The following is a 21,320-nucleotide window of genomic DNA, read 5'->3' on the forward strand; positions in this document are numbered from 1 at the left end:
GGTCTCCAAAAACCCTAAAGTGTCATCTCGAGAACTACAGCAGGCTCTGGCTACTGTTGATGTAGAAGTACATGCCTCTACAATCAGAAAGAGACTGTACAAGTTTAACTTGCATGGGAGGTGTGCAAGGAGGAAACCTTTGCTTTCCAAGAGAAACATCGAGGCCAGACTGACATTTGCCAGAGATAAAGTTGACAAAGACCAGGACTTCTGGAATAATGTTCTTTGGACAGATGAGTCCAAAATTGAATTATTTGGACACAACAGCAGAGGACATGTTTGGCGTAAACCAAACACAGCATTCCAAGAAAAGAACCTCATACCAACTGTGAAGCATGGAGGTGGAAGTGTCATGGTTTGGGGCTGCTTTGCTGCAGCAGGACCTGGTCAGCTCACCATCATAGAATCCACGATGAATTCTACTGTGTATCAGAAGGTGCTTGAAGAACATGTGAGACCATCAGTTAGAAAATTAAAGCTGAAGCGGAACTGGACCATGCAACATGACAATGACCCAAAACATACTAGTAAATCAACCAAAGATTGGCTGAAAAAGAAGAAATGGAGAGTCCTGGAATGGCCAAGTCAAAGTCCAGATTTGAATCCCATTGAGATGCTGTGGGGTGACTTGAAAAGGGCTGTACGTGCAAGAAACCCCTCAAACATCTCACAGCTGAAAAAGTTCTGCATTGAGGAGTGGGGTAAAATTTCCTCAGACCGATGTCGAAGACTGGTAGATGGCTACAAGAACCGTCTCACTGCAGTTATTTCAGCCAAAGGAGGTAACACTCGCTATTAGGGGCAAGGGTGTCCTATCTTTTTCCTCAGTTAGAATAAACATTTTTGTAGAATGACATTTACAGAAGATCTTGAAAAGACTTTTCTTCAGTTTTCTTTGTTTAGTTGGATTACTTTAATCTCTCTGTATTGTTGAAACGGAGATGAAATAACCTTTTATTAAAAATGTTACAAAAAAACACATGCTTTCAAAGGGTGTCCTAATTTTTTCACATGACTGTAAGTGCTGCTGCTCATCAGCCACATCCCCTCCTCCTCTCTGTACTTCATGTCTCCTCATTAACTTCATTCCTACAGAGATTCAGATAAAGATCTAATCAGTTGTATTCAGGATCATAATACCTGTCAAGCAGAGCAGAGAGGAGGATGAGGCAGCTCTTTACCTCAGTGCTATGAAGTAACTTGTCCTTCTGTGTAAGGTATTTGGGAATATATTTATAATGAAGTAATATTTAAATATTTTCATTTTCTCAATTCCCGGAGAACCCTTTTAAGGGCCTCAATCTGAGGCACTTAAGGGATCATAATCCTGCTGTGAGGAGGGGCACTTAGGAACATCCTGCTGTCAGGGTGCTGCTTAGTGGCATCATATTGCCATGGGGACCTAAAGTGACATCATACTGTGTGGGGAGGCACTAAGGGGCATTATATTCTGTTGGGGCATTAAAGGGGTTTCATACTGTCTGAGGGACACTAAGCCCATTATTACCATCTAGGGGGCACTAAGGCAACATTCTTATTGTGTTGGGGCATTAGGCGGATAGGATGGGATTAGAGGAATAGCTTATTGTTAGAAAAAAACTACTTGCTGTGGAGGGCTACACCCCACTGGTGTTGTCTCTTCTTAGGGCGCATGCACACAAACGTGGTATGGTTCCACATGTGGACCCATTCACTTCAATGGGGCCACAAAAGATCGTTACTCCATCGTTACTCCATTACATGGCCTTGCAAACATTATAGATCATGTCCTATGCTAGTTCATTTTGCAGACAAGATTAGGGATTTCTAAAATGGGCCGCCTGTTCCATTCGGCAAATTGCGGAAGGCACACGGGTGGCATCCATGTTCGTGCGCATGAGCCCTTACAGTTTTTTGCCACTCTGACCCTCACCCAATGGCACACCCAGGTATGTGGACTTTTATAAAAAGTACCCCAGGTATATAAAGTGCACAATTCACAAATAATAGCATTAGTGGCACATTAAAGACTATGTGCATGTTTACAGCCATGTTTTATTACTCAAATGCCTTTATAATCAGTCAACTTTGCATTTTGTCTTGATCAAAAATTAAGGGGCACATTTATTAAGACCGATATTTTAGATGCCGGTTTTAATAACCCCTATACCTGGTGGTGGATCTACTGCAGTTATAAAGAGGCGCCGGCCTCTTCATAACTTCGGTGGATCCACTGCCGGTCTAACTGTAAGCCAGCTTCCTAGCTGTCTTACATTTAGACCATTTTCTACTCCTAAAACAGGCATAGAAAATGGTAAATTAGACAGGCCTGCCTTCCACTTTTTTACCCTGCGTAGGCAGGGAGAAGCCTCAGATTGTGACACAAAGGATCTTTACACCGCAATATGTGCCAGAAATATGCCTAATTTAGCATTTCTATTTGATAAATGACCCCCTAACTTTCTATTTTGTGTCTGCAACTCCTATGCAGACCTATGTGTCACCATAGTTACATAATACAAACAGGAAATGTTTGATGACTCTTTTTAGAACCAATTGAAGTCAATGGGGCTATTCACATGGCTATTTTTAATGGCCGGCAAATAGCCTAAAAATATAGGACATGTTCTATTTATTTTCCGCTTTCACTGTTCAGCAGACCCCATTGAAATCAATGGTACCATTTTTAATGGACGTTTAGACAGGAGTGCACCCAAAATGGATACACTTGGTCTTTCAGGGATTAAATAAAAATAATAAAAAAATTATAATACCTCATCCACTTGGATGCAGAGACACTTGCTCTTCACTAGATGCAAAAGGACCTGACATCCCTTTCCTGCTGCATCCAGTGAAGAGAGAGTTTCCTTGCGCCTGAAAGTGGATGAGTTTTTTTGGGGGGTTTGAACACAAGCAGAATGGGGGTCGATGGGGTGAATACTGAGTAACACTAATGGGGGCATTCATAGCCAGAAAGTGGCTCCAAAAATGGTGACAAAATGACCATGAAAAACATGTGTCTGTTCTTCATGGTCATTTTTTTGTGTCATGTGTATGTAACCTTACTGTCTATAAATAAACACCATTAATAAGAAAGAGCATCGGGATTGGAAATATTTTCAAGCTTTAGGTGAAACGTGTGTGAGGGGGCTGGGTCTTCCTGGTTGGTAATCTATTATTTTATGTTTTTTGTCTGCACCTTTTACTTGTTTTAAGCACTATGGCAGGCTGCTTTACTAGCATTCCTATAGACATTGAAGGTACTTGCACTTATTGAGCTTCTAATGTGATTTCCTTGGGATTATGTGCAATTAATACAATTACTTACATTGAATTTGTGATTCCTACCAGGGTTGTTCCCTGAATTGTTTGTTACTTCCATTTATGCTCCTGTATCACGCTTATTATTTTATTGGATGTTACTTTATTTTAACTGCTAAATAAAGCTTTAAAATATTTGCAATCCCGATGGTCTTTGTTATTCTTGGCGTTCATAAATAATGGGCATTATTGCATGGGTGTTGACCGTATGTTATATTGCTCCAATATGTATATGTCTATACATAAGAAAGATAAAGAGGAAATATGACCTTTGCTGATATGTCTGTTTTAGTAACCAATGAGGTGTGTCCCCGCACACTCTAAAACTCCTTGATCAGTAGACAAGGGGAAGGGTAATACCTACATGTTCTTTTTTTTAAAAACTTTTCCAGTAGGAATAACAGAGAAATGGCATAACACAGAGTTCTAAGAAAAGATGCTCCAGCATCGGTATTTCATCAAGAATACAAATAATTTCTAAAAACATATCATGAATGTCCGGAGAACTGAAAGGTCTTAAGGAGGAAGAATGCTGAAAGATTTGGAAATCATATGAACTGGCATTAACATGGATAGTCGAACCTTGAAAATTGTTAGCGCTAACAAAGGAATGTTCAATCATTGCCAGTCATGGAAACAGGATCGCTAAAAGAAAGCAAACTGTATTCTGTTTTCAAATTCAGTGATTATATAGTGGACGTCAGAGATTTCTTGTAATGTCTACTGATATAAGCTCACGTTTTGAATACCAGATAACCAGACAGAGAAGTTTTCTTTGTGTTCTTTTTGATTGACCCCTGAAATAGTTCAAACCAAACCTTCTCATTTTTCTTAAGCTCTACAACTGCAAACTGGTGCTTAAGGCCTTCTGCTGGCTCAGTGTTGCTGTTTTCAAGGGAAATACTGTGTCGTCCGTTAAAAACCAAATATCCAAGTCCGTTACCAACGCCAAAATCCACACTTATTGAAAAGGCATAGACTCCAGTGTATGGAGCTGTGAAGTGGCCATCTGAGGAAAATGCATCTCCATAATTAAGATCAATATCATTAAATCGGATCATTTTTGCTCCTTCAGCACCAGTGGTAAAAATTGCACTGAATGCAACAAGAGGATCTAAAAGAAAACACAAACCATGGACAGTTAATTTACAGACAACATTGAAAATGAAATGGACAATATATTACGTTAGGAATTTAAATACACATGGTTTGTTTGAGGACATGGTGATTTTCAGTTTTTTACTTCTGGCTTTACTAGACTTTTTTATTTTTACATTCACATAGCCGTATGAGTTTTTTTTTTCCGGTACTATTTTAATTGTACATGTGTTTTGGTATGATGTTTATTTTTTTATTGTTTATTTTTCTTATGGTGATTTTTTTAATAACTTTCTTTTATACTTTTTAAAAGTTCCCTAGGGAACTTGAACTTGGCATCATCAGATGGCTTTGGGCATAGACTCTAGTGCAGTATGAGAAACTTGCTATGTCTATGACAAATTCACTATGTTCATTTGGAGCCTCTCACAGAACCTCTGTGGAGGGCTTCAGATCTGTCATAGGAGCCTACCACAGGGAAGCAACATCTCCCCCAATTGCTGTTAGGGAGAGTCATTCCAGTCCTGGACACACAGGTCTCCCACTTGTTTTTGGCAGATGCCGTGGTTACATTTGACCACGGCATCTGAAGGATAAAAATTCAGTGATTGGCATTATTGCTGATCGAAAACATTAACCCTGGCTGTCTGTTGTGTGAATCAGCAGGCACCCAGTGGCTATGATGCTCACTCCTGCTGGAGTCATCCTTAAAGAGATGACATCCACCATACATGTACGGTAAATGTCATCAAGGGGTTAAAGGAGAAATCAAACCAAAGAACAACTAAGTAGTAAAGAGGCAGTCCATATGGTCAATATAGAGCTCCTGGAGGTGGCCCATTCCAGGGTCATCAGATGTCCATTTAAATGTGATGTGAGAACTTGTACTGGTATGTGCTCTCCACTGCTGCTACCATGCAGTTCTGGATAATATACGCAATGGCATCTGTTATGGTCATCATACAGATTTTTTTTAAATCTTTCCCAATAACTGGGTTCAAGAAGACATTGCACTTTTCCAGGTGTAGTCTCAAAATAAAAAGTAAAGCTATTTTACTGTATATGGGCTCTTACTAATTGAACTCATTGCTTGCTGTAAAAACAGGATGTTGAAACAGGTCCAATGCTGATTGAATTCAGTAGATAGACATGCATAATTTACCTTGCAGGAGTAGTTATTGATATTCAGTATACACACTCCTACAGGAATCAGAGATTGACAATAAAGCTCCACAATTTAGAAAGAATTTATAAGAGGCCTGCCTAAATTAAAATTTATTCACATTATTGAAAATGTTCCTTATGGCTAAATTTGCAGGGCATTTTATTATGCTAATTCAACCAACTAGATCATCAGATTACAAAGTCCTTAAAGTTTATTTTTTGGGGAATATTAAGTTTTAAGTGACATGTCACTGCTGTATCTAGTCATCAGCTGCAGCAGCACACCTGGCCATGTACATGCCCTGGCCGGAAAAAAAACAAGTCAGGCACTGGAAGATGGAGGACCAGGAGCCAGCATGCAGGACTGGAGCAGTAGAGAGCAGATTAATTAACCTTTGGTGAGGCGAAACAGGACTGCGGCCGTCTCTGAAAATGTAATAATCCTGGAAAACCTCATTAAATGGCTTCACCCATTAATGTTGGCTAAACCGTCTGATTTTGGGTAGACCAGCCAACAATCTAATGTGTATGAGGGCCTCCCAATTTCTACTCTGACAAATCATGCTCGGGGAAAAAAAGGATTGGGTTTGTTGAATTTCAACAGTCAATCCTTTTGTTCTCAGGGGATATAAGCCACTGCCCTGTTGTTATACCAGGGGTGTCAATAAGCCAACAAGACTATACTTCCTTCCTACTTCCTATAAGTTGTAGGAAATGAAACATTAAATTGTCACATATGATCAATTGTTTTTAAAGTAATAACTCTGCAGGTAAAATTGGTGGTCCAGATATTGCCTAAAGAGAACCTGCTACCACAAAATGCAACAAAACCTGAAAGGACCATGTTGTAGAGCAGGAGAAGCTGAGCGGATATATATGTACAAATTGAGCGAGGATTGACTAATGGTTTGCATTGTGCCTCATTTCATGAAGAGTGCCAACTTTAAAATAATATATTTTTTACAGGCATTGTTTACTTCTGCTGGACACTATGAACAGCAGAAAAACAACACCTACTCTCTTTGGGTTGTCTGTGAAATTGCGGATGGTTGGTTAGCCTGGCCACAGAAATTAAAACTGCTGTGACTTTCAGACTACCCCTTTCTTCCAGTGTCAACATTGGAGAAAATGGTAATCTAAGGCCTCTTTTAGACGGGCATCCTGGATTTGCTCCGGATGCGTCCCGGGTGCATTGCGGGAAACCTGTGCGAGTGAGCATGCAATTTCAGTCAGTTTTGAATGTGATTGCGTTGTGTTGTTCTGTTTTTTCCACACGAGTGCAATGCATTTAGCACGTGAGTTGATAAAAAACTGAATGTGGTAGCTAGACCCAGAGTTCTTTACTGAAGTTCAGGTTTGGGTTTGGTGTTGTGTTGATGTTATTATTTATAAGGGAATAAGTGAAAATATTAACATTCTTAATACAGAATGCTTACTAAAATGTTGCTTGAGGCGTTTAAAAAAAACAACTCACCTCATCCACTTTAACGCGCAGCTGGCATTGTCTTCTTTCTTCTTCTTTGAGGACCTGCAAAATGACTTTTGACATAATCTTGCTATTTTCTATCTTCATTCAGCAGGACCTGCGCTGACATCGTGGTGAGCGCGAATACGTCATCATAGGTCCTTTTGCAGGTCCTCAAAGAAGAGGAAAGAAGACGATGCCGACTGCGCTATCAAGCACTTGCTTGCGGATGCTAAGCGATTTTCACAAAGCCCCATTCATTTCCATGGGGCCTGCATTGCGTGAAAAACGCACAATATAGAACATGCTGCGATTTTCACGTGACGCACGAGTGATGCGGGAAAATCACCGCTCATCTGCTCAGCCCCATTGAAGTAAATGGGTCCAGATTCAGTGCGGGTGCAATGCGTTCACATCACGCATTGCACCCGTGTGGAATTCCTGCCTGTGTGAATGGGGCCTAAGACTGTGCTAATACCTGTAATAGGAAGTCTTAGTGGATGGAGTAGGTGGCATTGAACTCACCAGTACCTGCTGCCCATTTCAGTCTGATACAACGGCCTGGAAGAATGTCCCTATAACAGTATAAAGAAAGTATTGGAAAGTGGAACGTACCTTGATGGGGTGATCCTGTTTCATCAGATTGCCAGTGTTCTTCACTGTGTTTTTTATTTTGTTTTTTATTTTGTGTTTCTAATCCTTTTTGTCTTTTTTTCATTTTTTTATCAATGAATGACTTGAGCTTTTCAATATCCAGAGGTACATCTGAAGAAATTAATGCTTCATAATTTCCAAATACCTTATGGAATAACTGGATGTGTTCATTATAAAGCTCTCTTAAATTTTCAATGTCCAACTTTATAGAAATAATTGAAGTGTTAAATGGTTTTAAAGCATCTCTAATTGTATCATTTTTAGAATGTGTTGAATTAGATAATGAAGACTGTAGCTCGTTAACTTTGGCATAGAGATACTGAAGATCCCTTTTCAAGATCATAATATCATTGTGTTCAAATTCATTAGCATCATGATCTCTAGATGCTTCATGATTTGGCTCCATGTGCTCTAAACTGCCACTCCGTAAGGATCTATCAAGTGTTCTTCCTTCATTATGTTGCTCAACATTGAAAATGGCAGGGGAATCAGGAGAATTTTGATTTCCATAATGCATCTCCAAGAATTGCAAACGTTCACTCAATGAATCAGTATTGAGCAGCTGCTTTTCCAGCACATGCAAAGTGTTGTTCAGCACTTCATGCATTTTTATGACTGTCATATACACAGCTTCTGGATTATCTTCAGACAGAAGTTCAAGAGCTTCTTCTCCAAGCAGAGCTTCCAACACTCTCTCATGTCTTGTTGCATCTTCAAGAAGAGAGCTGAAAGAACTGTCTAGATGTTTAATATGCTTGTGGATCTGACCATTGTCCATCCTAATATGTCTGACATCTTCTGTAAGGTTTTTTATTTGAATTTGCAACTGGGAAGTGATGAGCATTAACTTTCGTCCTTGTTCTTGTTGGGCAGCAAGAGATTGACGGTTAAACTGAAGGGCCTGTGCTAAATCTTCTACAGAATGCTGCAGATATGTCTTTGAACTTCCCTCCTTCTGTTTAACATCTTCTATTCCATATAAAACATCTCTAAATTGATTTGAGAAGTTCCGTTGTATTTCCTCAAGAGCAATTATGTCCAAATTCATTTTGTGGCAGTCACAATTATCAAATAACTCATCACTACTGTTTTGTATACTGTTAACAGTATAATTAAGTTCCATTATCTGCCTCTGAATTAGATCTTTGATTTCTTCCACGATGAGGCTTTTTTCCATGAACTGCATCTGGACTTTTTCTGAATTCTGTTTAAATTCGGTACGGAGTTCCTTTAACCATTTCTCCAGAATATTAATATTTTCAAAAGCTGCCTCTGATTCAGTCAATAAATCTTTAATCTGGGTCTCATGTTCTATAAGGGTTTCATTTACTTGGTAATTTGCAGTAGAAGATAGTTCTACATGTCTTGGGGAACAAAGTAGTGTGATATTTTGAGCCAAATCTAATAGATCATCTTGATGTTGTTCTTGCCCTCTGCGAAGTTCTCCAATGCTAAAGTTTAAGTAGGAATACTGTGACTGTTGAAACTTCAGATTCCGTTTCAACTTTACATCTGCATCAGCTTTTATCATGGTCAAATTATGATGGATCACAGTTTGTTGTGTATGGAAGTTGTTATCTATCTGCTGTTTCAGTTGTTCAAGTTTATCAAAATTTTCTTGAATTTTGGACTCAAATTTAGTCCCTAGCTCATAGAGGTCTTTCTTTGGTACAGAATTCTCCAAGAATATATCCAATGTTCTTCTGTTAATCTCAACACTTTCAGAAAGGTTCTTAACCATACCATTAAGATTTTGAAGACTTTTGTTAAAACTGTTCCATATGGGACTAAAATGAGCTTTGAGGAAATTTTCTATATGTGGTAATACTATTTCCCGGACGACACGGTCATCTATTTCTGCAACAAAAGTATGCACATTTTAAAAATATAATTAAGAGTTAACCCAGACTTTAAATCCAAACACATAGGGGTTCATTTATTAAGAAGCTCTTTAGCTGGTGGTGGATCGCTAAAGAGGTGCCGACCTCTTCATAACTTCGGTCGATCCTCTGCCTTTTCTAAATGTAAGACAGCTTCTAGAGATGAGAGAAGTTTTGGAAAATTTGATTCGGCTTCTTCGCCGAATTTTACAAAAAAATTTGCTTAGTGGCGAATTACTTCGTCTCGAAGGGTATTTTTTTTGTAAGTAGCGGGTGCAATGACAGAGAGCTGCGATAGCACAGCTCCCATCATTGTACCCCTCATATGCCGAGTTTATACATGATCATGGCATCTGAGAGTAATAATACAGTGTAAAATTAACAGAAAAAATATATGAAATCATACTTACTGCCTCCATTGGCTCACAATGGGCCGGCCGTCGCCGTCTTACTTGAAGTGGTCACCACACACAGGATTTCGGCTGAGATCTTCAATCAAGATAGTGGCGGACGGCCCGTCACGAGCAGATGGCGGAGGTAAGTATAATTATATATTTTTTTAATACTATTTCTGGTTAAATTGATTTGCTACCACGAAGCACGAGGAAATTTGGCTTTGCGGCAAATTGGATTAAATTTGCTCATCTCTAACAGCTTCCTAGCTGGCTTACATTTAGACCTGCTGGCCCATCCTCTTCCCTGCCCACACCACACCCACTTATCTAGACCTGGCATGAGCAGGGAGAAGTCGCAGACTGCGGCGCAACTAACCATAGTTCCGCAACTTGTGCCTAAAATACGCCTAATTTCAAGAGGGGCCTGGGTGGATTTCTGGAGTGTAATAATATTACATGTTGTAGTTACTAGAGATGGGTAGTTGATTGGAGTCAGGAATTTTTTCCCCCTAAAGTGAGGAAATTTGGCTTCTACCTCACATTTTTTTGCCTTTCTCTGGATCAGCTTGCAAGATAACAGGCTGAACTAGATGGACAAATGTCTTTTTCGCATACTTATAAACTATGTTACTATGTATAAATGATGACCATAGTATATACAATAATGATCAAGCTGTGCTTCACATACAATGTATAAAAACTGTTCTTAATTCATACTGATGGAAGTTTTTGATGGAGAATTACCCCAAACATGCATGCCCCCGATAGAGCGCAAATTTCCTAAAAAAAAATTCAGGTCCAATTAGGTAGAATCAGTCACCAGATTCCATTTGTTCTGAATACATTTGGTCCTAATCTAAAGTGCTCCAATTGTCTTTAGAAGTTGTATATAACACTTCTAGAGCATTATCTATAAGTCTTCTAGAGCATTATCTAACCCCTTTCAAGCTCTTAACACCATGGTGGCATCAAACAGACTATTTAATAACACACTGAATTGTCAGATTTTTTTTAAGCTAAAAAAACGGTCTAAAAATAATCCTTTTTGTGGTAGATGCCTTCGTATTTTAACTTTAAAATTGCAACTGCCACTTTTTGCGATTAATGTGGGACAAAAATGTATATTTGTTGGAAGATACTTTTTTTTGTAATTTAGTAACATATTCAGTTAGTTTTTAATAATTGTGCTCGTCTCTAGCCCCTACCCCAACATCTAAATAAATGTGCCACACCAGCATACCTGACTGATTCTGACTGATGCCAAGTGCAATAGTTGAATTATTCCCCAGTGCGTTTTCAAGATCCTGAAGATGACTTGCAGCCTCATGAATATCATTTTGAATATCTTCCAGTAGGTTTTCTTGGCTTTCAACAGCTTTAATTATTTCAGTCACCTCTGCAGAACAGCACAAGAAATTAAAATATAATTTTTAACGTTTTGAAATGTATAAATAAACTATAGATTATAGGGGTTGTCCACGTTTGACAATATCTTATATCTAGAAGTAGTCCCTGAACACAAAAAATCCAAATAATGGTGTCCTGCAGCTGGCTGGAATCCACATTGATCAGCTGTAATCTGCAAGGGAACAAGTAAATAAATGCACAACCACCACAGGAGATGTTAAAGGCTATATACACACCTTTGGAGGCAATTTTTGCTTATGATGGCATTTTACTCATTTTGCGCTAAAAATCTTATTTTCAATTGGCCTTAGGAAGAAACTGCAAAATTGGTATAATCAGATGATTATACCAATAAAGGAATTGACAAGAAGCACCTGTTGTGAAACTGCTGTTTCTTCCTAAGATTCTACAGTCGATCCAGGCGAGGGAGGTTACTTTTTGCGTGTGTCTTGAGCTTCATCCGGCAAAAAACCTCCCTGGTGAAGTGAGTCTTTATTTTGAGTCTTATGATTTATTCAATATATATCCAATTTATTCAATATATATCCAATTATGGTTCTGTATATCCCACTCCTCAGGGATGTTGATTTTATGTTTTATGACCCCATGATATATTCTCTTATACCATGCTGACAGCATTTGTTAGGTATATGGATAGACTAAAATAATTAACTGCTAGTCATTAGTTATACTCTACATCATTTCTATCATTACCTTTAACTGCTCTAAATCACTAATAGAGGTTTGGCATCGTTTCTGTGGTTATACTCCCGTTTTATATTCTTCTTACTTTCACTTTGTGCCGGTAATCTAATAAACTTTATCTCTAAACTACTAAGAGGACATAACCACTTATTTAAGTCACATTCTTATCAGTAAGATGAGAACTGAGCTCTAGTGAGTGTTTATAATGTCAGAGAGCAGAGATAAGGAGCTATTCAGATCCCCAACTGACAGAAAAGAGAGAAAATCTACAGGCTGCTTCTAGAGCATCTCAGGAATGTACAGAAAAAAGGTCTCCATATTTTTAATAATAAAGACTAATTGAAAAAAAAAAGTTTTTAGCTGAAAATGAGTACAATGCAATAATAAACAAAAAGGTGTACATAGCTTTTAACCATTGTATTATCCCCTGAAATGAATGGATACTATGTGTAATGTATCGACAAGCTGAGTCCTTCCAAACTCTTGTAAATGTTTTCTACTCCAGCTACTGTAATTGTCAGAGGTCCCAAAGGAGGGACTTTGCTCTATTATTCTAGAATGGCATGACAGCCAATTTTTTAAATAAGACCACCCTTTAAATATTATAATAGTATTTTAAACAGAAGTTGGATAATTGCATGTTGTACATTTCCAAAATAAAATTCTGAGCAACATATCTGAATGAACAATGGAAGCCTGGCTTTCACACAGTGGTAGGCTATGTCATCAACACTACACATTTGATGTGTACAACTGGCTTATGTGTATTGCTGTGGCTGTGGAACAGTTATTCACCAGGCATTCTTTTCTTCAGTCATCAACCTACAAATATAACTTGCTAAGATATAATCTATATGGCCACCTTTAGGGTAAACTGCAGAGATGCCATTTTACATTATCAGTAACATTTTAAAGGGGTTGTTCCTTTGAAAATTTGCAATTTTTCTAATCAGCATCTGGATCTGAATACTTTTATAATTGAATGTAATAAACAATTTAATATAATGCATATGTATGCACACTATTTTGACTTTGCATGTATTGTATACCTGCTTTGGATATGGTAAACTTTGTGGTTTAATTTAATAAGATGTAGTGTAGCCACTGAGTTATTCACTAAAATCTATCCGTGTAGCACCATCTGCTGTTTGTTCTTTTTCTTATTTCTCCATTCACCTCAGTAACATTGAGGTGGTCACACATGGTCAATTCAATCCTTCAACTGTCACTAGCCTTGTTAGAAGTGGGGACAGTTACAGGGAGAGAGCTGCAGTAGAAAGGACACACCTCCTGACCAGTGATAGGGAGAGAGCTGTAGCAGAAAAGACATGCCCCTTCAGCTCTTACCAGAATAGAGCTGCAGCAGAAAGAACATTCCTCCTGAGCTGTGACAGGGAGACAGCTTCAGCAGAAAAGACATACCCCCTGAGCTCTTACCAGAAGAGAGATGCAGCAGAAAAGACATGCCCCCTGAGCTCTTACCAAAAGAGAGCTGTAGTGGAATAGACAAACCCTCTGAGCTGCCAGTTTGAAGAAAATATCAATTGGAGCAATGAATTGGGAGAGCTCTAGATCCATATGAGGACTGGTTCTATCTTTGCTATAAAGAGATTCTTATGATCTATATGATGCCTGATTTTAATTTTTATGATGCTGATTTCCACAGTCGATTTCTTCTTTTGCAATACACAGGGTGAAATCTATGGCAAACTCTGACAAATTCACATGTATCTCATTGTGTGAATGTACCACTTGTGGTACAGACTAAATTACACTTTGTGGTTTTCAATGTGTTCTCATTTTTTCTTTTACATAAAATCAAAATATACATTTCCCAAATACATTATTTTAGTACATTCATATATAATGTTTTATTATCCTCATTTTACAATTGTACATTTACTTTAAAACCTGTATCTATTATATGAAGGAAAAACTCACTTACCTGCGCTCAGTAGAGATTCCTCAGTTTTCTCAGAACTGGATATATGATCCAAAGGAATGTGAATAGCATTGGGATCTGTAAATGTGAAGTACATTTTTTTTAATAAAGCTTAATTAATACTAGTATCTTTTTTATTAATCAAATTATATTACATTGGGTTGCTTGTAATATATTGTATAGGCACTGTATATATATATTATAAAATATTGGCATTCAGACATCAGTCTGATAGACCAGGGTATACTTATAGAAGGGACCCTATAGTAAATATTAATGTTACCACTTTGGGTAGGAACAATGGGTGCTTATTTGCCCCTACAGACCTTCCTACAGTTCTTGGGTTGATCCCACATTTGGAATTCTGTTTGTCTTATGAAGAGGATAGTTTTGCACATATTCTGATCCTCCATTAAAATGATGTGCCTATCCAGGGCTTTGACCAATGATGACCTATCATTTACACTTTTATAAATTTGTACAAAAAGGAATAGAAAAATAACAAAAAATTAATTCTCAAACCGCAATTCCTCCTGGAGCTCAGCAAGTCTATGGTGAGGTAGGTTCAGGTTCACACTTTGTCCCAAATGTTGTATAAAAGACCGCACAGCTCCTAAATCCTCAGTGGAAATGTCAGTATTCAAAGGCACACGGACAGCATCCTCCGATACAATCGATCACTAGATTGAAATCCGGACTTCAGCTCCAGTCGAAGCTTTTGCCTCCTAGATATTATGCAAGCCAACTCGACGTAGTGAAGTACCGCAGATGTTCTAATAATCAAGTTTTTTTTATTATACTCACAATGTTAAAACAGGTAAATTCATATAAAACCAATTCAAATTAATCTGGTTTCTCCGCCTACCCGACCCGGGTTTCGCTGTTCTAAAATTCATATTGTTAAAACAGGTAGCGAAGCGAAGAGCGAAACCTGGGTCGGGCAGGCGGAGAAACCAGATTCATTATAATTGGTTTTATATGAATTTACCTGTTTTAACATTGTGAGAATAATAAAAAAGCAATAAAAAAGCGTGATTATTAGAACATCTGCGGTACTTCACTACGTCGAGTTGGCTTGCATAATATCTAGGAGGCAAAAGCTTAGACTGGAGCTGAAGTCCGGATTTCAATCTAGTGATCGATTGTATCGGAGGATGCTGTCCGTGTGCCTTTGAATACTGACATTTCCACTGAGGATTTAGGAGCTGCGCGGTCTTTTAGATCATTTACACTGCACAATGTTGTGGAGCATTAGTGTCAACAGATCATATTCAATATGAGGTTTGGGACATTTAATTGAATCCCACCGATTTCAGTACCACTTCAGTCTGAAAACACTCAGATCTACTGTACCTCTTTGGCTTAGATGTTACCTCCTCCCAAGTCTCAACATGTACAAAACCAACTTCATCAACTTCTCCCCATGTTGCTCAGCGTCATGCCTATCAATCACAGTTAACAGCTTTATGTTTTCTCCAGTCTCACAAGCCTGCTCCGTCAATATAACACTTGATTCCGCAATAAATTGTAACCAGCTCATCACTATCGTATGCAGAGCGACCTCATGCGCGGCACCCTGGAGGTTGGGTCACACATAAAACAACTAGCAGAGATCCCAGTAAAATCTCTTTTTTCTTTATTTAGCCATGTGGGTGGTATCCCCCAGCAAACTGTTCAAAGACCATCCAATGGATTTAACCCCCCCACCCCAAGCTGCACTGACACACAACAAAATCACAACATGTGGCAAGTTGCATACAAATCATCATACTAAATGTATCGACTGTAGCCACATAAAATTATCCAATGGGTAAATAACAAAGTCTACAATTGTATATAAAGTAATCAGGGCCGGCCTTAGGTGTTCAGGCGCCCTGTGCGAGCTAACCTTGTGGCGCCCCCCCCCCCCAAAAAAAATAAAAATAAAAATGCTTGTTGCTGGCATCATGGCATAGGCTGGCTGACTATCCAACCAAGTAGTTACCAGCCCTCACACCCCAAAGGCCGGTGTAATGTTATACTTCCCTAGTTCGTGAGATTTCCCTACCCTCGTCACTTCCGGTCGCACCGGACATGACGTGAGGAGGTGTGCAGCATCGCGCAGGCGCACAACGACAGGTTAGGGAAATTTCACAGCAGCGCATGCGCCAGGAGCCTCGCCGGCGGTTAGGGTAGGGAAAAACTATGGGCCAATGCGCAGTGATCGGATGGATGTTTTCAGCTGAACACCGGCCGACACTGCGCATGCACCGGGAGCCTCACCAGCGGTTAGGGAAGGGAAAAATTTACGTACGGGCCAGTGCTTTTTCCCTACCCTAACCGCTGGTGAGGCCCCCAGCGCATGTCGGCCGGTGTCCAGCTGAGAAAATTAGTTTCCAATGTAGTATTAATAACTAAACAATTAAATAATAAACATATTGCATTGTCTACTTACCACCAGGACAATAAGATGATCTGGACTCTGGCTGCAGTCTGGCTCTGGGGACTCCATTGTCACTCTCATTATTTCCCCCCCCCCCGCCATCACTCTCATTATTCTCCCCCCCCATCACTCTCATTATTCTCCCCCCCATCACTCTCATTATTCTCCCCCCCATCACTCTCATTATCTCATTATTCTCCCCCCCATCACTCTCATTATTCTCCCCCCCATCACTCTCATTATTCTCCCCCCCATCACTCTCATTATTCTCCCCCCATCACTCTCATTATTCTCCCCCCCATCACTCTCATTATTCTCCCCCCCATCACTCTCATTATTCTCCCCCCCCCCATCACTCTCATTATTCTCCCCCCCATCACTCTCATTATTCTCCCCCCCATCACTCTCATTATTTCCCCCCCCGCCATCACTCTCATTATTTCCCCCATCACTCTCATTATTCTCCCCCCCATCACTCTCATTATTCTCTCTCCCCCATCACTCTCATTATTCTCTCCCCCCCATCACTCTCATTATTCTCTCCCCCCATCACTCTCATTATTCTCTCCCCCATCACTCTCATTATTCTCTCTCCCCCATCACTCTCATTATTCTCTCCCCCCATCACTCTCATTATTCTCTCCCCCCCATCACTCTCATTATTCTCTCCCCCCATCACTCTCATTATTCTCTCCCCCCATCACTCTCATTATTCTCTCCCCCCATCACTCTCATTATTCTCTCCCCCCATCACTCTCATTATTCTCTCCCCCCCATCACTCTCATTATTCTCTCCCCCCCATCACTCTCATTATTCTCCCCCCCCTCACTCTCATTATTCTCCCCCCCTCACTCTCATTATTCCCCCCCCATCACTCTCATTATTCTCCCCCCCCCTCACTCTCATTATTCTCCCCCCCCTCACTCTCATTATTCCCCCCCCCATCACTCTCATTATTTCTCCCCCCCCATCACTCTCATTATTTCTCCCCCCCCATCACTCTCATTATTTCTCCCCCCCCCCATCACTCTCATTATTTCTCCCCCCCCCCCCATCACTCTCATTATTTCTCCCCCCCCCCCATCACTCTCATTATTTCCTCCCCCCTCCCACTCTCTTTTCCACCTCTAGTGTAGCGTGGCCGAGCTCTGTTCGATCCGCAGTACAGGAGCATTTGTTTCCTGTACCCGGCCGGACTGACAGGAAGTGCACACTAAGTGAGCACTTCCTGTCAGTCCGGCCGGGTACAGGAAACAAAAGCTCCTGTACCGCGGATCGAACAGAGCTCGGCCACGCTACACTAACAGCACACAGCAGGCGCAGGCAGGCGCTCAGCCTCAGCCACTCAGGCGGCGCAGAATGAGGGGCGCCGCCAGCCGCCCGAAGTTTTTTTTTTTTAAACCGCAACGTGCGCCCCCTGCTGAATACAGGGGAGGGGGAGATGGAGGGGGCGGGGGCCCGCCCGCCCCGTGGGAAAACATAAGTGCCGCCTCGCCTGCCCATATTACATTGCGGGCTGTCGGCCGCCCGGCGCCCCTGTTGCTATGGCGCCCTGTGCGGCCGCACAGCCCGCACACCCCAAAGGCCGGCCCTGAAAGTAATCATGTTCACTAATAAGAATTAATATGATCACGATGAAGCTTTATACCCTGTGGTTGCCTAGTCTCTAGCATTAACATTCAGAAAGTCTACCTCCTGTTAAATGGTTGTCCTGGAAAAGATAATGATGGACCTTATCTTCAGGATAGGTCATCATTATTGCATCAGCGGAGATCCAAGTCCTGACACCCATGTGGATCAGCTGTTTCAGGGAGCCACTGTATTCACTCTGGTAAGCAAAACAAGGTCCCGGCAGCTTTCTAAGGACAGTGCTGTACATTGTATAGTGGCAGGGCTTGGTATTGCAGCTCAGCCCCATTGACTTGAATAGGGATAGGTACTAATGTACAGTGATATCCCTGGCCTAGGAAGAGGCTGCAGAGCACAAGGCCTCTTCTAAAAGCTGATTGGTGGGGGTCGTGGGTGTTGCATCCCCGTTAATCTGATACCGTTGGGCCTCTTTCACACGACCGTATTAGCTTTTTAATTTTTTTGCTGTTCGTTTTTCATGGATCCGTTGTTCCATTTTATGTTTCTATTGTGTTTTCGTTTCTGTTCTGTTTTTATGTTCCGTTTTTACGTATGGCATATACAGTATGCATGATTACATAGAAAAATTGGGCTGGGCATAACATTTTCAATAGATGGTTCCGCAAAAACGGAACGGATACGGAAGACATACGTGTGCATATTTTGGCGGACCCATTGACTTGAATGGAGCCACGGAACTTGATTTGCGGGCAATAATAGGATATGTTCTATCTTTCAACAGAACGGAAAAATTTAAATACGGAAAACGGAATGCATACGGAGTACATTGTGTTTTTTTGCAAAAAACGGCCCGTAAACGGAAAAAAAAAATGTCGTGTGAAAGAGGCCTAAGTCATAAATATTTTTTCCTGGATAACCCATTTCAATATCATCCTCCTGATATCTCCTCCTCTGACTAGTTTACACATTCTCTCAATTCTTATAAAAGAAAACCCCTAGACACCTCCTGCATGCAAATCCTTGAAATGCCATTATAGCAGTTAACACGGACGTGATCACTTTTTATGCATCGGTAGACTTTGTTATGCACACATTGTATAATGTTATGCTGCTACACTAGATACATTTACAGTGATATGATGATTTGCTTGTAAGTTACCATGTATCGTGATTTCCCTCATATTTTGAGCTTGTGGGTGTAGCCTGTGGATTTATTTAAATCCAGCAGATGGTGTTTGAACAGTCGCTGGGGGTTAAACACCCATTATTCAGTGTCTATATATATCCAATAATTGTATTTGTAAATGTCATGTGATTGTGTCATATGTGTTTTAAAGAGGACCTATAACCTTTGCCAACATGTCTGTTTTAGCAACTACTTGTATTCCTCATGTAATAACAGTTCTGGAACATCTATTAAGACTCTATGTTGGTATCATTCATTTATTATTCCATCTGGTAACTATGAATAAATTGCTAGCAGTTTGCAATGAAGGTCCAGATGGGTGTTACCAGCTAGGGGTGTGTCCCAGCCCAGCCTGCCACTAGAAGCACTGATTGTATAATGTCAGACTGTGCACGGACATACCCCCAACTAGTAACACCCATCTTTACCTTTATTGTGGAATGAATTATATAACATAGAGTCATACGAATAGATTCTCCAGAAGGATGTGTTGCAGGTCCACTTTAAAAAGGGCATGCTAACTCACTCACATGACTGTGAGTAAGCACTGATTTATATGCAGAAATGTTCAAATAAAGCTATGTATCAGGGGTTGTTTCAACAACAACTGAATAAAGAAGTCATACAGTGTTACTGAGATCTCCACTCACTGCTGGACTTGTCTGTTTGCTTTATGACATTGGATTCTGCATTGTCCTTCTAACATATCACATCCAAGCACATCTATGCTCTTACCACTTCCTGCAGCCTTCCACTCATAAACATTTCTCAAATCCGCTCATTCCTCAAGCTTGAGTCAACAACATGGCTTGTGCATTTCCTCAACATGTAGTCTACAGAAACATCCTCCTCTATGGCCTCCCATCCAACACTCTTGTGAGCCTCCAATCCATCCTCAGTGCACCCTCCAACTTTGCCCAGATACCCCCTCGTCTCTGGTTCCATCTCCCCATCTCCCCTCTGCCAACCCCTTCAGTGACTCCTCATTGCCCAGCAAATTCAGTTCAAAATATTAATGGCAACATACAAGGTCATCCACAACCTCTCTCCTCTATTCAGATGCACACTAATCTCCTGATATATTCCAACATCTGATCCCCAATCCTCACAAGTTAAATTTCTGCGTGGTCCTCTTTTCTGATTCTCACCTAATCTACTCCAAAACTTCTTCTTTGCATCCCTCATACTATGGAACTTGCGACCCAGCAATTCAAGCCTTCTCCCAGCATCCAAACTTTCAAAAACAAGCTGAAAAGTTACCTCTTCAGGAAAGTCTACAACATTCAATAACCTTGCTGCCACTACAATATATATATATATATATATATATATATATATGTATAGCTTGTATACTCCCTTACTGTCTCCTTCCACCATTCCACCATTCCTTGTGTAAGCCCTCTTCAGCAGGGTCTTCTCCCCCTTGTACAAGTTTGTTTTTTTACATCTACATCCCTTCCGTTTGTCCGCAAATTTTGTAGGTTGTGTTTCCGTTTGTCTTCAGTTTTTTTTTGCGGTCCGCAAAAAAAACCTGAAGGCTGTAATTCTTGAAATTTAATATATACAGGTTTCCCAGCAACCATCCTAAAAAAAAAAAAAAAAAAGGATGCGGATGACATATGGATGGCTTCCGTTGGTCATCCGCATTTTTTTGCGGACCCATTGACTTCAATCGGTCCGCAAAACATTTATTGCGGACAAGAATAGGACATGCAATACTTTTTGCGGACGGGAAACACGGACAGCGGACATGGACAAGAAATGGATGAGTCCACCGCATTTTTAACGGATCCATAGAAATGAATGGGAAACCATCCGATCCGCAAAAAAAAACAGAACGGAGGCCGCAAATAACCACTGCCGTGTGCATGTAGCCTAAAGGGGATTCTCTTACCAGTGACCTCCCTATCCAGCTGTTTGCACAGACACAAAGTTATGGTTCATCTGATTAAAACACTGTTTCTCTTTTGTTGATCCGAGGCTCCGCTCCTGAGTTATCATACCTTTTCTTAATATGCAAATTAGACCTTTGGTGCAATGCGGGTGTCACTATTGCTCTTGTTGCACCCAAGCTCCTTTCTGTTACCAGTCCCTCCCTTGTTGCTTTGATT

The 21,320-nt window shown here is 40.4% G+C and overlaps 1 protein-coding gene across 1 annotated transcript in view; it reads right to left on the minus strand.

The window, feature by feature from the left end:
• Positions 1-1,176: 1,176 nt before the first annotated feature.
• Positions 1,177-21,320, minus strand: part of MMRN2 (multimerin 2) — a 31,499-nt gene continuing 11,355 nt past the window's right edge. Inside the window, exons 4-7 of the mRNA XM_044298725.1 lie at positions 14,014-14,088; positions 11,197-11,352; positions 7,643-9,538; positions 1,177-4,414 (exon numbers count right to left, since the gene is read on the minus strand). Of these exons, the coding sequence (XP_044154660.1) occupies positions 4,035-4,414; positions 7,643-9,538; positions 11,197-11,352; positions 14,014-14,088 (2,507 nt within the window). The 3' untranslated portion in view covers positions 1,177-4,034. The remainder of the gene's footprint in view (positions 4,415-7,642; positions 9,539-11,196; positions 11,353-14,013; positions 14,089-21,320) is intronic.

Source organism: Bufo gargarizans, chromosome 6 (assembly GCF_014858855.1).
Source record: "Bufo gargarizans isolate SCDJY-AF-19 chromosome 6, ASM1485885v1, whole genome shotgun sequence".
NCBI lineage: Eukaryota > Metazoa > Chordata > Amphibia > Anura > Bufonidae > Bufo > Bufo gargarizans.